We start from the raw sequence: 20739 nt of genomic DNA on the forward strand, positions 1-20739 counted from the left end.
ATATATATATATATATATATATATATATATATATATATATATATATATATAGTTTCTATAAAAAAAAATAAAACGTAAAGCTATTATAAAAAAAAACTTTGATTATAAAACTTGAAGATTTGCACTCAAATAAAATGCAAGTTAAAAAGATAAAAAAAGTTCGATATAATTAATATTTTTGTGATCGTGTGCCTGTGTGTGTGTATGTCTATGCACGCATGTTTGTTCAAGAATGAGTGTGTGCGTATGTGTGTGTGTGTGTTATAAACAGTCTGCACAATGTATTTTTTTTTTTAATCGCTTACTTAGACGTATGATCAAAAGAGGCCATTTTTTTCATTCAGAGTGAATTTTTTTTTTATTGTATGAACTGAATGTGTGAATGCTTGTGTACGGGAGGAACTGTGTGTATTACTCCTCTTGTAAATGTGCAGTATGTAAGTGAATGAACGAATGAACAAATGAAAGACAGAGAGAGGGGGCAATGGCACAACACATCCTCTTTCACCAGCCCTTCAATTTCCCAACAAAGAATGACCTCTAGATTCAAACTCAAAAGCTTTAGCCCATTTTGCGCCAACCAGCACTCTTAGTTTTCATGGTAGGAAGGGCAAGAGACATCTTTTCCTGCCTCAACTCCATCTTTGCCTCTGTGAGGTTAAAGAACATGTCATTAGCGTCATTGTTTTGTTTGTTTTTGTTGAAGAGCTCAGTCTTGTATACCTTTAGGAAATGGTTACTTGTGGTGCGTATGTTGCGAGTGTGTTTATTTTCTGTCCCCACGTGTGCCTAAGAACTAAAGTGCGAATGATTTAGATTTCATTGCTGCCATTGAGACATGATTTTTTTAGCAAAGGGGAGTGGTTTCCGTTGGAAGGCTCCGCCCCTCCACGCCTCCCATGCTTATTAATCAAGAGCCTATTTCTGTACAGTTCTATTGTAGCTTGGGGATGTGCGGATGAGAGTTGTTTGATATTTGGAGGTTGTGACCTAACATTGCCTTTCTGTCCACTTTCTTGCTCTCGAGTGACTGAGGTTTTGACTATTTCTGGTTTAAAAAAAAAATAAAAATGATCGCAGCAAACTGTGCAAGTGCACTTAGCAGTGCACAAAATGTTTATATTTTGTTACTTGTTCATTGTTGTCAACGACAATGATGGTGATTATTTTTTTTCTTTTAATGTTATATATGACTATATATGAATCTGAATATAAACAAAGTATTGGACTACAAAGGAAGAGCACTTGGGGCTGCTACTTTTTTTGTTCGTCTTGGAATTTTTTTTAATTATTTTTTTTGCCACCATGTGAAGTGCATTTGTGTACTTTTTTTCTTTCCTTCTTAAAAAGATGTTGAATGTATTCCAAAATGTAACGGTGTAGATGGAGTTGCTCAACACAGGATATTAAAGTGTAATCAGCAGGACATTATCAGGAGCGAAATCGAAAATTGCTCCCGAAAGGCTACCACAAAAACACACTGCCTCTACAATCCTGTTCATAAAGACTTTGACTATGAAAAGGAGAACTTCAAAGAAATTCTATTCCATACTGGAGTTTTGGTTGTTTACAAACCACACGGACATTTGTGGGTGCTTTTTTCCCCTTTATTTTTGTGATTATTGAATATGTGATTCTGCAGTTTCAGAATATTTTTTTGGGGGGGGGGGGGGACTTCAATGGCATTATGTCAGACCCTTTCTTTGCATGTGGATATGAGCGCAGCCTATATAACTTGCTGACTGAAACAAACTTGGATCGCTGGAACACAAGAAATGGAATTACATCAAAGATTTCTTCTTGTACCTTTATCTCACGGACAGGGTGTGTTGTTAAGAATCATAAAGGCGACCATATTTTGTTTAGCAAACTTCTGTTTACTTTTGTCTAATCTTCTTTTGTAATGGATTCAAATTGATGAACACAGAAGAAATGCTTTATGTACCTGGAAAGAAGGCAAAAATCAAGACAGCACAGATGACCTCTTGGTACTGTAAAATGCATATTGAATGCTTTATCATTTTCCCTTGTACCCAATCTTTTTTTTTTTTTTTTGGCTTGAGGATTATTTTGGATGGACATGTCTATGATGGATGTTGATGAGAAGAGCAACTAGAGAACATATGTATGACCTCAGATCTGCCAGATAATTGTTTTGGACGGGGTGTCATGGCCATCATCTTCATAAGTTAACAAAGGGACTAGCACTGCCCTGATACCCTCGCAATGCACTTTTCATTTGCTCAAAACTGTGAGGAACTTTCACTTGGGCTTGGGGAACGCAGACAGAACGCAAGTTGCCCGTTTCTGTCAGCAGATGAACGCTTGGAGAGTTTTAGACACCCTTGCATGAGACTCGTTCTCCTTCCGGTGTTTGTTTCTCAGTCTGCTTGAGAACGTCACCACGCAAGCTACCGTATATAGATAAGGGAAGTTTCAGACACATTGGGACTTGTGGAAAAATCATTGGAGTTTTCCCATGGAGGATTTTCACTGAACAATATGATATTTAAGACTATACGAACAGTCTCCAAACTTGGTTGAAATGTGGAGATTCAGAACCGATTCACTCAACAGTGTTCTCCGTTATGCAAAAAGGATTAAACCGCTCGGTCCAGGGTGCTAGCCAATGATTTTTTTGTTGTTGTGTGGACTGGAATTATTTCATCGACTGAGAAATGCTTAAAAAAAAAAAAAAAAAGACTGGAGGCCATTTTTTTTTCTTTGAGTGTGTATTGGAGATAAAGCTCTACCGCCACCTGCTGACTGCTGACTGCATGGCTGAAATTCACCTATGGCTTGAAGTAGCTACAAGACCGTCTGTTTGGTAATGAACCGTATTCATTTATTCACTCATTTGTTTGGTTATATATGTTAATTCATTAATTGTTTCATTCATTTATTGATTTTCCTCCTATTCTATCCTAAAGCAATAACTGTTGAGCTACTTCAGGTTAAGGTTTGTTCAACTAACAAAAAATGACTTGGCAACCCAATTAATTCCTCCTCCTTTTCTCTGATTTGATTAGATCTTTGCTGTTCCAGATCTTCAGATGAAGACGGAGATCCTCCAGTGCATCGTGTTGCATCCCCCTTAATTCCTGTTCTCATCCTTCAGAGAAAGATCCCAAGGTCAGGAATTTCATACAGCACATGAAATGACGACTGCATGACAAGAACTAAAAGCCCAGGAGGAAGTGGAGGGCTGCAGCTTCATTGCACCGTATTTGGACTACTCCGAGGAACATGTTTCTTTGCTAAGAGGAGGGAGTGAACTGTGAATGCTGGAACAGAGAACTATGAGATCTCAAACATGCACAGAATAGTTCTGCTCGAGTGCAGCCAGGGTTAAACACTGTGCACACATTATTAATAACTGAAATACACCTGCACACACACACACACATCCAAATATGAATTGTTGATTACACGAACACTGACATGGCTTAACTACACTTCATCTCTGGCTGCCTGCCATGTAAATAATGTATATATCCCTAACCCTTTTCCCTTTCTCTGCTGGGTTTCAGGTTTGATTTTTTTTCTTCTCTTTTAATGACATGCCTTAACAGTTCAGATTTGCCTATTAAGGCAGACTTAAGATGTGTAAAGCAAAAAAAAAAAGTGTTAATAGTCAGCGAGACTAGCTCTGTGATTGTAGTGTGTGATTTTATTTAATAAACCCTTGAAACATTATGAACCTGCAAAATGTTAAAAATATCCCCATAAAAAACATGCAATTACTTCTTGGTTTTAACTGGGCAAGTATTTCTGATGGTACAACCAAACAGTGCTTTGCAGTTTCAATATAAGAGGCAAAAACTGTTTCCAGGTCAGAATTATTAAATGTTTTCATTTTTGATCTCAAAAAAGATGTGGTTGTGCAGAAGTACTTTTACTAACACATGCTTGAGTGTCAGCTTCAGCTGTTACTGAGCTAAAGATCAGAAAGGATGGGATTTGTTGGTGTAGGTGTAGGTGCCCTTTAAAGATGATTAATTGTGTAAGGTTTGAAGGTCAGATTAAACTAGAGATGCCTAATGTCTTTACTGGTATGCAAAAATCCATGGTTTAAAATGTTTGTGATGATAAAAATACATGCTTATATTTATTGATTTATTGTGTGAAGCAGCAATACTGTATTGACTGTCACAGAGCTGTGTGTTCATGGTAAAGTGATCAGCTGAATATCAGAGGCATTGGCTGATTCTAAACCGTTAAATCTTATGCTAGTCATCCATGCTATCACACATCTGAGGTGGATGTCTTTTGAAATTTCCAGAGATGAAACAATTCAAAAAAAGGTCATAAGAAACCATTGACAATAATGTTTGAATATTATGTAAATAGTTTTTTGGGGTTTATGGTTTGTTTGAAGAAAAACAATAAATACTTCAGAAAGGAGCACTTGTGTGAACTTTGTTTTTGTTTTGTTTTTACTATTAAGCATTTGACATTACAAATTAAAATGAAGTTACATTCACAAACTGAATGTGACTTATGTGTGTGGAGAAGAAAACTGACTGCTGTGGTGTGAACTCAGTATGGGATTTTTTGGTGACAATGATCATAAAGTAAAATACTATACAGGTATGCCAATCCAGAGTTTATGCCAGAGTTTAGCTCCAACCCTAAAAAATACACATGAACATGCAAATCAAGATCTTTACAATTACTACAAAGTTACAGTTAGTTTGATCAATGTTGGGGCTTAATTCTGTAGGAAATTTACTTTGAGGATCAGAGTTGAGAATCACTCCCATTGAGGTTTTTATGGCCTTATGCCGCTTCTCATATCAGGCCAAAGGAATATTTTCACTTCATTTTAAATACTTCTGTTAAACTTATGTTCCTCGGATTGGATCCGCCTGCACAAATAGTATTTTAGACAACTGTGACAGGCACAAAATGATGCCATACTAGTTTGTGGAGTCCTTTGATTTGACATATCATGTTGCACATCTAAGAACACGTAGAAATGATCATCAGAAATGTTTGTCAGAAGCATAAAATCTTAATTTTTAAAAATGCATTCAACTTTCTTCGCAGTACTTACTGTCCACAGTGTGTTGATGGTTTATCATGCTTGTCACATTTTCTGTTATGCATTTTAAAACAGATTTTATAAAGTATGTACAAAGGTATTGTCATAAATATGATTTGATTGTCTACTTGTTATCAGTACTTTGACAGCCAAATGAAGTACAGAAACCAAATGCTGAACAAACAGGGTAAGGTTTTAATGGTAGAGACTCACACGACGTAATTATTTACAATTGTCCAAATTATGTGTGCAAATCAATGATAGACAAAAACGGAACATACAATCAAGTATGAGTAAATAAAAAGTTCTTATACCATTAACAAGATGCTGCAATGCGGGTGGCACACAATTATTTGAGGTCAATGTTGTTAATCAATGAGAATTTATATAAACTACGGTTCCTGAAATCTTTCCTGAGATTATCTCGCAAATATCGCGAGAGTCAGGTGACCTGGCAAAGCAGGCATGGCGGCGCTCTGTGCTTATAAACACGACGCATGAGTTCCTGTGTATTGTAGGTTTCATACAGTCTATGGTTTCTGCGCAATGCGTTTGTAGTTGAGATGCTCAGAAATTGTCTTCTGAACTTAGTAAAACACATACACTGAGGAATTTTGTCTGATTTGTAAGAGCACAACACGACTGATACGAATCAAAGAAACAACAGGTAGAGTGATCTTTTTTTTTGTTAGCAGACGCATTTGTCCAAAGCGACTCACATTTGACTTCAATGGAGGCAATCAAAATCAACAAAAGAGCAATAATATGCAAGTGCTATGACAAGTCTCAGTTAGCTTAATGCAGTACAGGTAGCAAGGTTTTTTTGTTAGTTTAAAAAAAAATCATATTATAAAAATAAAACGAACAAAATAAAAAGATAGAATAGGAAAAGAATAGAGCAGACTAGTGTTAATGTCGTTTTTGCTTTTGTTAATTGTATAATAAATAAAAAAGAAAACAAATAGAATACAAAAAGATTAGAGAAGCTAGTGTTAGTTTCTTTTTTAAGAAAACAAGATGTTAGTAAATAAATAGAGTGCAAGTCTAAAAGGGGGGTGTTTTTTAAAGAATAAAATTAGAATAGACTGATCGAGCTAAAGGCTCAAATAAAGATGGAAGAGATGTGTTTTTAGCATATATATATATATATATATATATATATATATATATATATATATATATAAGAATATGTCTATTAGAATTATCAGGACAGTAGCAGTTGTAATTATAATTTAGCAGTTGTGGTTTTTGGAGGTAAAAACAATTTTTTTAGGTTTTATGTGAAATGATGCATTATTAATACATAAGTTGTTTACTTATTTAAACTTATAGTCAACAATGCATGTATATTGTTAATATTAAATGCATTTTGTCAGTAAAAAAAAAATATATATATATATTAATTATATATATATATATATATATATATATATATATATATATATATATATATATATATATATATATATTAGGCCTAAGTATTTTTATATTAAGTAATTGTCTTTTTTTTTTTGTAAACCTGATTATATATATTCTAAAACAGTAAAAGAAAATTCTGAGAAGTCCCTGCCTATATCATCACTATTCGTTATAATTTAGAAATGATCAAGTACTTTGATTTCAAAAGGGAAAGGATTCCTAAGGTAGAATTTTCTTCCTAGTTTCTTTTGAAACTTTGATATGCATAGCAGAAACTATTATTTCAGTTGGAATTCATGGGCTTCATAAATGAGTTTCCTTTTATTTTACGCAATGTCACTTATATTACAAAAGAGTAAAAACAATAATATACTTTACTACAAAATTTAACAAACTACTATATGTCTTCTTTTATATTGTAATCAGATAACTGTGAATGTGTACGCTTATGTATATCACTGCCAGTGTATATAATCTGTACCTGATATAAATTGTGCATGTTCCACAGGCCACTGAACATAGAGATACCTCTGTAAACAGGATGTCCGGTGCAGCTCAGAGCAGTGACGGTGGTGCAGGACAGGATGCAGAAGCTGATGGAGAACCTCCTCATGATGAGGCTTCTCATCAGGGAGAGGTGGACGGAGAAGAGGAAGCACCACCAGCAGCAAAACAGCCTCGACTGGAGCAGGAAGATGTAGGTCTTGATTTACAAATGATACAGACGCCTGTGGTGCCTTCAGTGGACACCTGTGAGAGACAAGGTGCTGCTGGGACTTTAGAGGAAGGTGAGCCTTTTTCTTTTTAAAAAAGCACTTTCTAACGTCTGATCTACAGAATCTTGTTTGGCACACTGTCAGTATGCACTTCTGATGTCTTAATATGTGATATAAACTCCATATATGGTACTCTTGCTGCCATATTTAAAGAATTACATGGATCTTGTGCTTTAGTCTTTAATATGCATCCAATTTTATAGTTAAGCAGCTCTCTGTGAGTGAACTGCTGGTTCCTTCCAAAAATTTGGATGTGACGTTATTTTTCTTGGCTCTGAAATGAAATGTGATTGAACTTCTTCTTTTTTTTTTTATGGTTCGTCACATGTGAATGCCATTGAATGTCGTTCACTTGTTCAGTATAACTGTCAAGTAACATTAAAGTAGCAAGTAATACACTTTAAAGTAGAGAATAGTGCTTCAATAAATTGTATTCTGACCCTATTACCGCATTAAGTTCTGTATGTTAAGTGTTCCTACTATATTGTGCACATTAAATATATTTAAAGGATTAGTTCATACAAAAACAAAACTGTGATTAAAAAAAAATATAAAAAAAAAAAATGAAGACCAGTTCTAAACCAGTAAGACTGAAATGTATTGGTGACTCTTTTCCATACAGTTACAATGATTGAGGAATGGAGCTTTGCAGCTTCAGAGAAGACTTTTTCTATACACACAATAGTATAATATTTTGTGATACTTTTGAGGCTTAAAAGCCACAGTTCCCATTTATTTTAATTGTTAATTGTTGCGACCATTAAGCTACATAGAGTAACATACTTAATTTTCTTATCTAGGGAAGAAGGAAGTCGTGTGTTTAGAACGACAAGGTGAGTAAATGTTTACATGTTTAACAAATAGAGATGATTATTGCCTTAAAATTATTGCTGACAATATTCCTCTTTTCCCAATTTAAAGCAACACTATGTACCGTATTTTCCGGACTATAAGTCGCACTTTTTTCATAGTTTGGCTGGTCCTGCGACTTCTAGTCAGGTGCGACTTATTTATCAAAATTAATTTGACATGATCCAAGAGAAATGAACTAAGAGAGTGGACCAAGAGAAAACATTACCGTCTCCAGCCACGAGAGGGCGCTCTATGCTGCTCATTGCTCCTGTAGTCTACACTGAAAACATAGAGCGCCCTCTCGTGGCTGGAGACAGTAATGTTTTCTCTTGGTTCTAAATAAATGCGACTTATAGTCCAGTGCGACTTATATATGTTTTTTTCCTCATCATGACGTATTTTTGGACTGATGCGACTTATACTCAGGTGCGACTTATAGTCCGAAAAATACGGTAACTTTTTCTGTTTAAAATGTGCAAAATGTATATAATGAGCGCGTACACCATAAATTCATCTGCCTAACCGCCTTTTTTGTCTTATCCCAAATCACTACGGTACATTTATAATAAGTTATTATTTTTGGTCAATTCTAGCCTGTTCACTGCTGCGGAGTAACACATACCTGTGTGAATCGCCATAGACACAAACTTGGAAAAGTAGCTCCAGTTAGAATATTCTTCCTGCGGGAGGCATGCAGTTTTGTTTATTAACCGCTAGAGTGCCAAAATTTACATAGTGTTGCTTTAAAGTCCATTTCAAATGCACAAAAAAGAACAAAATGTTCTAAATTCTGTAAATACAAGTACCATAGTGTCATAGTTTACTTGTCACCTAAGGTGTCCATGTTAATTTAATTCTGTCAGTTGCCTGTCATCAGACTGATGAATTAGGACGGGCTGTGGGACCTGAGGAAGTCGAAGGAGACTTGGAATGGCATCAAAACGGAGCAGAGAACAGAGAAACGCATGGATTAGATGAAGAGGACATAACAAATGAGCCTGAGAAGAACAATTCAGAAGACAACTCTGCTGAGCAGCGCTAGTAAGTGTACCGCTCCTCTTAATTTGCCGTGAAAGGAAATCTGGTGGGAACAAATGTGTTGCAGTGGGACAGGGATATTTTCAGTCAGTCAGTGTATGCTGTCTCTTTGCTGTGTTCACAGTCCAAGCCTCGACTTTAGCCAGAACCCTCAGATGCTGACGGGCTCCTGGGCCGAGTACACCCACACTGCTGAGAATTACCTCAGAGGCTGCAAATGGTGATCGCTGATGAAAGCAAGCTGTTTCTGATGGCTGTAGAGTATAAACTGTTTCACAGAGATGCTAATGCACCATCTATCTCTTCATGACGTCTCTCTGCAGGGCTCCGGATGGTTCCTGCATTGTCTCAAACAGCGCTGATAACATTCTTCGTGTGTATAACCTCCCGCCTGAGCTGTACAGCAGCCACTGGGACATGCTTTCTGAGATGGTCAGCCTCTTTTAGAATATCATATCATATTTATCTGTACAAGTAAAAAATACAAAGCTGAGATCAGTTTCCCTTGTATGACTTTAGGCCAGTGTTCAAGATGATAAATGTCTCGTGACACAATTTAAATATGGATTTTACTTAATGTTGGCTTCTTCATTTTGAAATTCTGGAGTGAAAGGATCAATTTTTTACTTCCAAACCCTTGATATGCTTATTCACATATAAACAATCTGATTTGCTGGAAGCAGGATGTGGGACCATAATGGTGTTGCTTCTGTTTGTGTGCACTCAGAGTCCAGTGCTGAAGATGACAGAAGGAGACACCATCTATGACTACTGCTGGTTCCCCAAGATGACTTCAATGGACCCAGACACATGTTTGTAAGTTTTCCTGTGTGTCCCATTTTAAGCTCTTCTAAATCAACAGTTAAAAGCATCAAACAGGTTTTTAACCACCTTCTTTTTTTTCACATGAATCATTTTTTTTTATATGTTGTCATGTAAACAAAACAAACACATATTGTACACACACACACACACACTATATATATATATATATATATATATATATATAGTGTGTGTGTGTACAATGTGTTTGTTTTATACACACACATATACATTTATATTTGTGTGTGTATGTGTGTGTGTATATATATATATATATATATATATATATATTATAATTATTTTTTTATTTTTTTTCAATCATTCAAAAGTTCTTAAAATGCTAATTAAGGCTGCATTTATCGGATTTGAAATCTGCAATGTTGTGAAATGATTACAATTTAATATAACAATTTTATATTCGTATTATCTATATTTTATTATATTGAACTTTTTTATATATATTTTAAAATGTAATTTTCCGCAGCCATTACTCCAGTCTTCAGTGTCACATGATCCTTCAGAAATCATCTTACAGTGCTAATATAATATCATTTTGTGGATGTTTTAGTCAAGATTCTTTGAATAAAAAGTTAAAAAGAGCAGAATTTATTTGAAGTCGAATGTTTTTTGTAACAATATAAACTTATTTTATTATACTTTTCATCAATTAACTGCGTCATTTCTTACTAAAAGATTTAATTTATAGAAAAAAAAGTTAAGACCCCAAACGTTTCACCTGTAGTGTATTTATTTACAAAAGATCAGTTTTCTAATATTTTCTATAATGTCTGTTGCCTTTGGGTTAATTAAGAGTGTTAAGAACAGGCTTTTCCATTAATTACGCTCTTTTGAAATTCACTGTCATTGTGGTTTGTGTGTGGAATGTTAAGGACTGTGTTTACTGGGTGGATTGAAACCCTCATTAATAGTGGTCATTTTGTATCTCAATAGATGTTCTGAAAGCTAGCAGCCAAGAAAGAAAGCAGAACAAACTGTAGGCCATTATCCGTTCAGCAGTGCTGCTGATAAAGAACGCAGATGGTCGTGTTTCGATCACTGATGTCCACATGCACATTTTTACAGTCTCCATTGTCTGCTTTAGAAAGTGACCCAGTTAATTCTTTCCAGAGACATGGCATGTCTTTAAAGAGATTGTTTTGTTTAATTAAGCTGCTATTGTTCTGGATCAGCATTGCTTTGTTTCCCTTCTGTTATGATCAGTGCTGATGAGCCTTGTCTCCTCCTCTGGCAGAGATTGTTGGATTCAACCCAGAATGAAAATTTCAAGGCTTGTATTTGAGTCTGCTCACATGCCCTTCTTGTTTCTGTACCTTCTGTGAAAAAAAAAATGTTAGTTCTGGCTCTGAAATATCTTTGCACCATGCCTAACAACATCCTAGTGTGTGTTTTATTTATATATATATATATATATATATATATATATATATATATATATATATATATATATATATATATATATATATATATATATATATATATATATATATATACTAGTGGTGGGCATAGATTAATTTTTTTTAATCTAGATTAATCTCACTGTGATCTTGAAATTAATCTAGATTAAAATGGCTCATTCGAATTCTGCCGAAGGCATTCAGAATATGCGTGTTACCCAAATAAAATTGACAAACAGTTAGTCTTTGAGAAGGGGTTTATGAAGCTAGGTGGTGCATTAGAAAAGGGGCTCATCTCCTGTTTCCATAATGCATCACAAAGTGCTTGAAAAAGCTGTAAACTAATTCCACATTGCACAAGGTGCAAACAACTTTACGTCTGTTTCACACATACTCCGTCTGCAGTGCGTATGCGTTGCATTTTTTTTTACGCACCCATGATAACGGATTCCAGTTGCGTTCCAGGAGCGTTGCGTCTGCAGCAGTGCAGCGATCATTTACGTACTGAGTAGCGGACTGCAAACGCATCCTGTGTGAAAGCACATCGAGTCCGTGCTGCACCACATACGTAACGCACACGGACTGCATACGCACTGCAGACGGAGCATGTGTGAAACAGGCGTGAGCAGGCCGTAGCTGGGGTCAGCGGGGAACCGGTGAAGATTGTACCAGTGGGCCCTGGTACATTTTTTAATTTGTATGTTCGTTTATTTTTATTTATTTGTGCTATTTACACAATGTTTAAGTTTTTTTCAAGTTTGTAGGTGTCAAGGTACAGAAAACAAATAATGAAATGTTAAATAGCACTGGATAGTCTTCAATGTAAAAATGAAATATACAATCAAACCTACATTTATTCAGACACCTTCAACATTTCTCACATTATTACAGTTTTGCCCTATATTTCTGTTATGGTCCGCGAATATCTGGTGTCTGAATAATTTTTTGTTTTCATTGTGTTAAAACTACAAAGTAATTCAGACAAGAGCAGTGAGTGATTTTCATTTTCATTTTCTTGGATTAACATTACACCAGCCAGTAGCTAAATTAGGCGCGGTCACTTTAAGAGACGATGAACGCATTCAATATAATACACATCCCATTTTTTTTTCTCAACTGTTTACTTTCATTTAAGAAATAACTGACAGTTTTTTCGAGCATAATTTCTAAGGTGGATATTTTGACATATTTTGTATGTATTTGTCGGCACGAGCAAAAATAAGATAATTCGATGTTCAAGTGTTTTGAGAAGCTCTCTCTGCGTGAGCCCTGAACACCAGAACACAGCGGTACTGAATTGGGCTCTTTCACATCTTTTTGTTTGTTCAAACTGCAATTTGTATTTGTTCGTTCAGTTGCAGGAGGGACTTCGAGGAGAACTTCGCAGAAGAGAGCTCGGTTCAGTGTCGCTGTCCGTGATATGCGGCTCTCTCTCTCGTGCGCACCGAACACAGCGCGCGAGTAACCAGCTAACGTACTCTGTTCAGCTTTTCCAAGTCTTGTGTTTGGATGCTTTAATGTTTAAATCGACAAGCAGGAAGGCTTAAAAACACGTGAAAAAGATAAGCTTTCGTGACGATGCGCAGCAGTGGCCCGTCAACTGTCCTGACAACACATTTTTAGGGTGGCCTCAGCCAGTCGGTTATATAAAATATCAAGGTGAAAGTCATCATAGCTTACTTAGTATAGACCCAGCTCCCAACCCAACTTTGAGAATAGATTAATTCGATTTTTTTTTTTTTATCGCCTGATAAGAGTCTCACATTAACGCAGCACGTTAACGCCGATAACGGCCCACCACTAATATATACACACACACACACACACACTTACCAGCCACTTTATTAGGTACACCTGTTCAATTGCTTGCTAATCAGCCAATCACATGGCAGCAACTTGATGCATTTAGGCATCTATATGTGGTGAAGAAGACTTGCGGATTATGTGAGGAATGTCAGGAGGAGGAAACAATTAATCACATCTTTTTATCATGTAAGAAATATATATTAGAAAGGCAAGAGTTTAAGAATCAGCTACGGGAAATAGGTGTATTAGAATATAATGTAAATAATTTAGTAACATATGGAAATAATGATCAAGGACGGAGATATTTGTTTAATTTTCTAAGGAGAACTGGACTGAAAAGTTGAGTTTAAATAAAATTGAGTAAGCTAAAGTGAGACAACAGATGGCAGTAATGCAACGCTTTGGATGCCAACTGCCATAAAAATCCAATGAAGAAGAAGAAGAAGAAGAAAAAGAAGAAGAAGAAGACTTGCTGAAGTTCAAACCGAGCATCAGAATGGGGCAGAAAGGGGATTTAAGTGACTTTAAACATGGAATGGTTGTTGGTGCCAGACGGGCTGGTCTGATCTACTGGGATTTACACATACAACCATTTCTAGGGTTTACACAGAATTGTTAGCCTGGTTAAAACCAGACCCTCTTCAGTTGAAACTGAATTAGGGTCTGGCAAAGCCTATTAGACGTCCCGTTTCTAAAGGGGCGTCACCGACGGACCTCGTTCAAGTGCCTCTGGGCGCAATTGGATAGACCTAAAACCAATCAGAGCGATGAAGGAGATGGCGTATGCAGACTTGAAGGCTTCAAGTGTTGTTCTTTGCTCGGGTTTTAACGCAAAGTTAGTTTAAATCACTTAAAACAGACGCGATAGCAGTTTCGAACGAATGTTCCTCTGCAGCATCCATCTTTGTAATGTACAAAATCTGCTTTACCGTCGCTGCGCTGTCATCATCGTGTAAACCCCGCCTCAACGTTTCTGATTGGTGCCGCGATTTCGGCGGCACAGACACGAGCTAGATAGTCCTCTTTGCCAGACTATTCTGTAGAGAGAATTGAAATTCGCCGGAAGTAGTCTGGGTTTTCCCAGGCTACAGAATTGTCCAAAACAGAGAAAATATCCAGTGAGCGACAGTTGTGTGGATGAAAATGCCTCGTTGATATCAGAGGTCAGCGGAGTAAGGGAAGCCTGGTTAGAAATGATAGAAAGGCAACAGTAACTCAAATAACCACTCGTTACAACCAAGGTATGCAGAACACCATCTCTGAATGACAACACGTCGAACCCTGAAGCAGATGGGCTACAGCAGCAGAAGACCACACAAACAGGAAATGGAGGATACAATTCACACAGGATCACCAAAATTGGACAATAGAAGATCGGAAAAATGTTGCTTAATGTTGTTAATAATAAAAATGTGAATTAACTGAATCTTTACAGCATTCAACATTACAGTGTAATTGAAAATCAGGCCTAAACTGCTAATTATCAAATGTTTTATTTATCATTAACACAAGCGGAATATAAATGTATAACTTTTAAGTGAACTTAAAACAATATTCACACAAACCCATTATAACCCAGTCAGCTCTTTGTTTAAGCTGTCAGTTAATTTTTTCCATTAATTTATTTTGCACATTTAATTTTCACAATTAATACAAGTGTGATCATTTATTGTTACTCAAGAGAATGGTTATGGGGAAAAAGACATTAGCATAGCTACTTTAGGAAGTGAGAATTGATGCTGCGTTAATAATTTCACAGAGATTAACGTGTTATTTTTCCCAGCCCTGTCTCGCTGTCTTTATATAACTGTTGTGTGTGTGTGTGTGTTAGAGTAAACTGAAAGTAGTGCTGGAATTGTTTAGGGAGGATGTAAGTGGTCTCTTGTTCTTCCTCTCCAGTCCTCGTCACTTCAGTTCTCGTTTAATGATGTTGTCTTTGATGGTTATGTTTTTTGTGGGACAAAAGGCAATGGAACAAAAATCACTCCAAATCAATGCCAGTCGTCATGTATAGCTGCAGCAGGTTACTATCGAGGTCTCGTTAACTGTGGCACCCACACGCAGCATCAGTTCTGATCAAACGTTGTTTGGCATTACAGAATCCGCCCTGCAGCGACTGAAAATGACAAAGAAAAGAAAGGAATGACAAGTTGTGGGTCAAGGACAAAACTGTAAACTTGATAAAGAACTCATGAAGATGAAGAGGATGAGGTTAAAGAAGTCAGATGAGACGTGCTCAGTAACAATTTGTCATCTTCTGCCTGGTCGCAGTGATATTGTTTACAGGTATAACTGTAGCATCATGAAACGCAGCAGTTTTCGTGTAAAGCTCTTCCAGGCATTCGTAGCGTGATGTTCTGACTGCTGTCATTGGCTGAAGAGCAGCTTGAATGTCAGTAGGGGTTGATCATTATCTCTGACTTATCATTGACTGTTCCCTTTCAGGGGAGATGCTTAGTATTCAGGTCATCTACTTCCTCCATCTCGACTCCAGGCATGTGGTGGTTTCTCATTATACACTTTTAAACTGTGTTGGCCTCCTGTTGAGACAGAACATCAGATCTGTACTTAAGAGAATGGTTCACCCAAAAATAGAAGTTCAGACATCATTTACACACCCTCTTGTCATTCCAAACTCATTTGATTTTGAACTGTGAAACACAAGCAGAGATCATTTAATAAATATCCGGTCGGGTATACTGAATGCAATGGCAGTATATGGTGACGTACTTTAATGCTTAGTAAAGTACCTAAAGGTGTAGTGACATTTACTGCTGTGCAGTGAGTTTTCACACACAAAATCTAGTCATTTCAACAGGAATCCCTACGATCGGGAATATGAATGGACTTATTCTTCCTTAAATGTGTGGTCACATTAGCAAAATATAGACACAAAAGGTCTGTTGTCGATAATGTTGTGACATAAAGCACAGCACACAGAAGTTACTTTCAAAACAAGCTGCAAATTTGGTGAAAAAACATCACTGTAATTTATCAGTTTTTCTGTAAAATCATAGCATCCGCAATATGTTCCTGAGAGTATTTAAACTTTGCATGATTTCAGGTATTCGCATGAGAACTTGCATTTTGTTCCATGCCAAACCGATCAGATGGTTTATAAACCACATACTCGTATGCCTTATTCTTTTATCTAGCAGATGACACCATCTTTCATTTCAAATTGTTTAGCTCTTCATTTGTTAGATTATCTGTTGTGAATGGGTCTTTTGTGTTGCTAGTTTGAAAGAAAGCCAGTCTGACTGTCAGGTCTGATGTTGCAATCTCTTGTTTTTCTAAAACAATAGATTTTGTGGTGGGGTGGGTGAAGTTTTAAGATTTTGCAATATATTCCAGTTTCCTTCATTCTTTTCTTTCCCCTTCAGCATTGCCAGCAGTAGCCGGGACAATCCTGTCCACATATGGGACGCATTTTACGGGGACCTCCGAGCATCTTTTCGGCCCTACAACCATCTGGATGAGCTGACAGCGGCCCATTCACTGTGTTTCTCTCCTGACGGCTCTCAGCTCTACTGCGGCTTTGACAAAATAGTCAGGGTCTTCCACACCGACCGTCCTGGGAGAGACTGCGAGCAGAGGCCCACCATGGGTGAGGGTCCCTCTTGTAGAGAAATAACCGCTATATTAATCACGCTTGCTCTTCAAATGGTTCTTAATCGGGGTCATTAAGCCGGCTGGCTGGCGGGCATAGGTGTGGAATGCCTGTAATCCTATTTCATTTCTTTTTGTTTGTTTGGGTGGATCCGTTCCAAACACATTCATGGCGGGAAACACATATTTGGCTTGATTAAGCTTGCATGGCATGCATGGCTCTGATCTAGACAGTAGCTGTGGATATAATTATCTTAGGATGTTTGCAGTGACTGACTCATTTATGGTGTTTCAAGACTGCTATTGTAATTATTGGTCTGGATGTGACACAAAAGATCTTTGTTCAGACTGATGAAGGGTTGAAAGATGCTGCCTATTACATTACATTATATTATATTATATCATGTTCAGTTTTTAATCATAATGCAAATGAAGAGACATTTTCTTTTTCATAAAATATCTGACTTGATTGGATAAAAACCTTCAAAAAAAACCCACTCAAACTGATATTGTAAAATGGGTAATATAGTTTCGTCTTTATGATCTCATTGGATGAGCCACATAACAAGTTGTCATGAAGCAGCTGATATACATGCATAATGCAGAAAATTCAGCTTTGCATCACAGGAATAAATGACATTTTGAAATATATTAAAATAGAAAACCGGTATTTTAAATTGTAATAATATCTTACAATATTTATGTTTAAAAAAAAAAATGTATCAAATAAATGCAGGTTTGGTGAAGATAAGATTTTTTTCAAAAACATGAAATAATCTTCAAAATTTTAAACAGTAGTGAACACCTGTGATCATACATCAGTTGAACTCTATATTAATGTGGAAAGTTGCGTTGTTTGACTTCGTAAAGTCCGCTTCTTCCTCGTGTGGACAGTTGGCTCCGTAATTTCTCATTATTCAGTGATTCTTCATGGATTTCTAATATGAAACCAAACTAATTACAATTAACTTTTGTTCCTGTTTTACTTCCTTTCATTTTATACCTCCTCATTCTTCTTTTAAGACAAGAAACAGGGTCAGACAGGCATTATCTCCTGTATTGCCTTCAGTTCGTGCCATACCATGTACGCCTGTGGGTCATACTCTCGTTCGGCCGGCCTTTACTCCTGTGAGGACGGTTCTCTGCTGGCCCTGCTGCCCGCTCGACACCACGGAGGCCTTACACACCTGCTGTTCTCACCCAACGGCTATCACATGTACACGGGTGGTCGCAAGGTCAGTGGGCTCATATGTACTGTACTTCTGTACCTCACAGGTTTACTTTGCCTAGTTCAGTATGACAGATACATCCACCAATTAGAAACACTGTTATTTGTTGCAAGTTTTGGATTCTCTAGCTAATGTTATACATCCCTGCTTTCAGGATTCAGAGATCCTGTGCTGGGACCTCAGAGATCCGGGACAAGTTCTTTTCTCCATGCACAGGAACGTCGGCACAAACCAGCGGATCTACTTTGACCTGGACCAGTAAGATAAAGATACACAGTTTTACTAAAAACAACAGTGTTTAGACCCATTTATGTTTTGCTTATGTTGATATTTGTGGGTCTGAAATAGATCTGGCCGATATCTTCTGAGTGGGGACACAGATGGTGTGGTGTCAGTGTGGGACACCCTCACAGCGCCACCTGATGGGAACGAGGAGCCACTACCGCCACTGCTACAGTTTCAGGCACACACCGATTGTGCTAATGGCATCAGGTATTATTAGTATAGTATAATCCAATTTGTGTTTTAAATGAAAATGTAAATATTACATATTACATTAAATATTAATAGCATTTTTCAAGATGTGCCCCTACTTGAAGGATGACTCAGATACTGTCAATAGGGCTATGTTTAATATGTTTGCCAGAGGTTGCAGGTGACGGCATCGCACCTGTAACACAACTGAAATGTAAACATCTGCTAAATAGATGAATGCCAATAAGTAAATATTGCTAATTTTACCTGCTTCCTTTTCTTACTCTCTCATTTCAACAGTGTGCACCCTTTCATGCCATTGGTGGCTTCATCCAGTGGTCAACGTAAGTTCTGTTGGCCGTCTGACAGCGAGGACTCCGAGTCCGATTCAGACGAGGTGAATGTGATGTCATCCAACGGCGTACGACAGGACAATGCTCTGGTGCTGTGGTGGGCCGGCCCATTGGGCTCAACCAATGAGAGGGGGCAGGAGGAGGAGTCAGAAGTTATTGAGAGCTAGAACTTTTAATTTGTAAAACTGCACTGATGACGACCCATAATCTACTGCCAAACCTGTAATACTGTTCGTTTAGGTGAAGGGTAGTATCAATTTTAATTGTAGAATAGTCCCTTTTTTAAATCCTTTTTTCTGGGGGGGCATGTTGCTGGGTTTGTAAACCTCTTTCCATGAATGTCTAGAAAGTCTAGACTGAAGTCCTCCAAAATCCATTGAATTTAAACCCTTTCTGAAAGCATATTACAATTCAGATCACCTGGAACACTGATATGTAATATGAATAATTCATTCATAGATTCAGTCATTTTGTTTGGACAGGTCCCTAAATGGATGTTTAGGTTGTTTACCAGAAAAGCTTTCAGGATGCTCTGCCGTTGCTGGAGTGTGATGCCAGGCTCTCAGGTTTCCGATATAGCAGTGCAGCCTTTTTTCCAAGTTGCATTGGGTTTGTTTTTCTTTCACCATGTAAAGACTGTTTTCAGGAAACACTTTGAGTCTTGTCTGGGATTTACTTTAAGGACTGTCAGTGAACATGGTACAGTTATTTCAGGAGCAGGTTTAATCCCTTTACAAGGTGATTTTGTCTATGGGAAGGCTATGTGTGATGGACTGAGACGGTTTATTTTATGTTAAATGTGCCATAGAGCTGCAGTGGGCAGCTGTGAATATATTTTTGTAAGCCAGTAATCTGCTTTATTGTGTGTGAATGTGGTTGGTTTCCTGTCCTTCAATGGACCTAATTGCTTTAGCTGAGGCTGCACATTCTTTTTTTATAATAACCTGTGTTTATGTTTGTTTGTGGATGTGTCTGAGAGAATGAGAGAGAGAGAGAGCCTTTACATATTCTATTTTAGCTGTCATCTTGACACAATGGTGTACGTTTTTACAAATGTTCACTTTTTACAGCTTTACTTTGTGTGTGTGCGCGTGTGTGTGTGCGTGTGTGTGCGTGCACGCTTTGTGCCTGTAATTTACTCTTTAAAGCAGTGGGTTTGAATGTTTCAGGCTTGCCAAACATGCTCTAGTCAGAGTGCTGAATATCATATTACATTCACTGCTGAAAGCTTCAGTTGTTTGTACAAATACATAATACAGACCTTTTTTGTACAGTTTCTCTGGATTGTAAGCCACATCATTTAGATCTGCTTGTGGTTCTTTCTACTTGGAGGAACTATTTACAACAGGTAGATCACTGTGGCTGAAAATATTAATAAACATGTTTACATCAAAAATGTCATTGTGTTTCTGTAATCAATATTACTATTGCTCATGCTTAGGTGTGTAACTACCTGTAATTGTCCTGGGTACATTAATTATATGCAGATTTTCAAAGCAATCATGGGCCTGATTCACAGAAGTTGTCTTAAGAAAATATGTGAGAAAGTTTTTGAAAGTTCTAAGAAATTTGTAAGGATATTCCATGGTGCAAATCCTTAAGCAGTTTTTATGTATTTTCTTAAGAGCTTTGTATTGCACCAAACTAAAAACCATTTAAAACTATGCAGATATCAACTTACAAAAAGTGCTTCAGCTCCAAGGGTCTGCATCTGAAGACAAAGTTAAGGTGTGACATGGTCCCAGGTGGCATGGCGGATGTTCTGTTGGATGAATGTGATGTTTATGGTAAGCCATGTATAAGCCAGCTCTTTACAGCAGAATCAAATTTGTTTCATAATGGATTGATTTTGCAACATTGACAGCTTTTGAACTGAAGTGACTTGCAATCAATAATGATACT

The 20739-nt window shown here is 37.1% G+C and overlaps 1 protein-coding gene and 1 long non-coding RNA gene across 3 annotated transcripts; both read left to right on the forward strand.

Moving 5' to 3' along the window:
* The first annotated feature begins 33 nt into the window (after positions 1–33).
* On the forward strand, positions 34–3696 carry LOC132103112 (uncharacterized). Its single transcript, XR_009423338.1, has 2 exons — positions 34–2827; positions 3030–3696. It is a non-coding gene; the product is annotated as an uncharacterized LOC132103112 (long non-coding RNA).
* A 1789-nt stretch (positions 3697–5485) lies between these two features.
* Positions 5486–20236, forward strand: LOC132103116 (telomerase Cajal body protein 1-like). Of its 2 annotated transcripts, none has more exons than XM_059507968.1 (11): positions 5486–5711; positions 7004–7251; positions 8955–9132; positions 9254–9349; positions 9453–9561; positions 9857–9945; positions 16556–16779; positions 17805–18016; positions 18165–18268; positions 18359–18502; positions 18785–20236. In XM_059507968.1, exons 2-11 carry the CDS (start codon positions 7005–7007, stop codon positions 19002–19004), a joined length of 1623 nt encoding a protein of 540 aa, XP_059363951.1. In that variant the 5' UTR covers positions 5486–5711; position 7004; the 3' UTR covers positions 19005–20236. The 2 variants fall into 2 exon arrangements, with proteins under 2 accessions (XP_059363951.1, XP_059363943.1); XM_059507960.1 differs by having other exon boundaries at positions 5487–5711; positions 6972–7251.
* The last annotated feature ends 503 nt before the right edge of the window (positions 20237–20739 follow it).

Source organism: Carassius carassius, chromosome 2 (genome assembly GCF_963082965.1).
Source record: "Carassius carassius chromosome 2, fCarCar2.1, whole genome shotgun sequence".
NCBI lineage: Eukaryota > Metazoa > Chordata > Actinopteri > Cypriniformes > Cyprinidae > Carassius > Carassius carassius.

Coding starts and splice junctions, on each gene's coding strand:
- LOC132103116 (XM_059507968.1), top strand. CDS start 7,005: ATGTCCGGTGCAGCTCAGAGCAGTGACGGTGGTGCAGGACAGGATGCA. Junction 9,946..16,555: donor ATGGACCCAGACACATGTTT/GTAAGTTTTCCT, acceptor TTTCCCCTTCAG/CATTGCCAGCAGTAGCCGGG. Junction 18,017..18,164: donor TGTACACGGGTGGTCGCAAG/GTCAGTGGGCTC, acceptor CCCTGCTTTCAG/GATTCAGAGATCCTGTGCTG.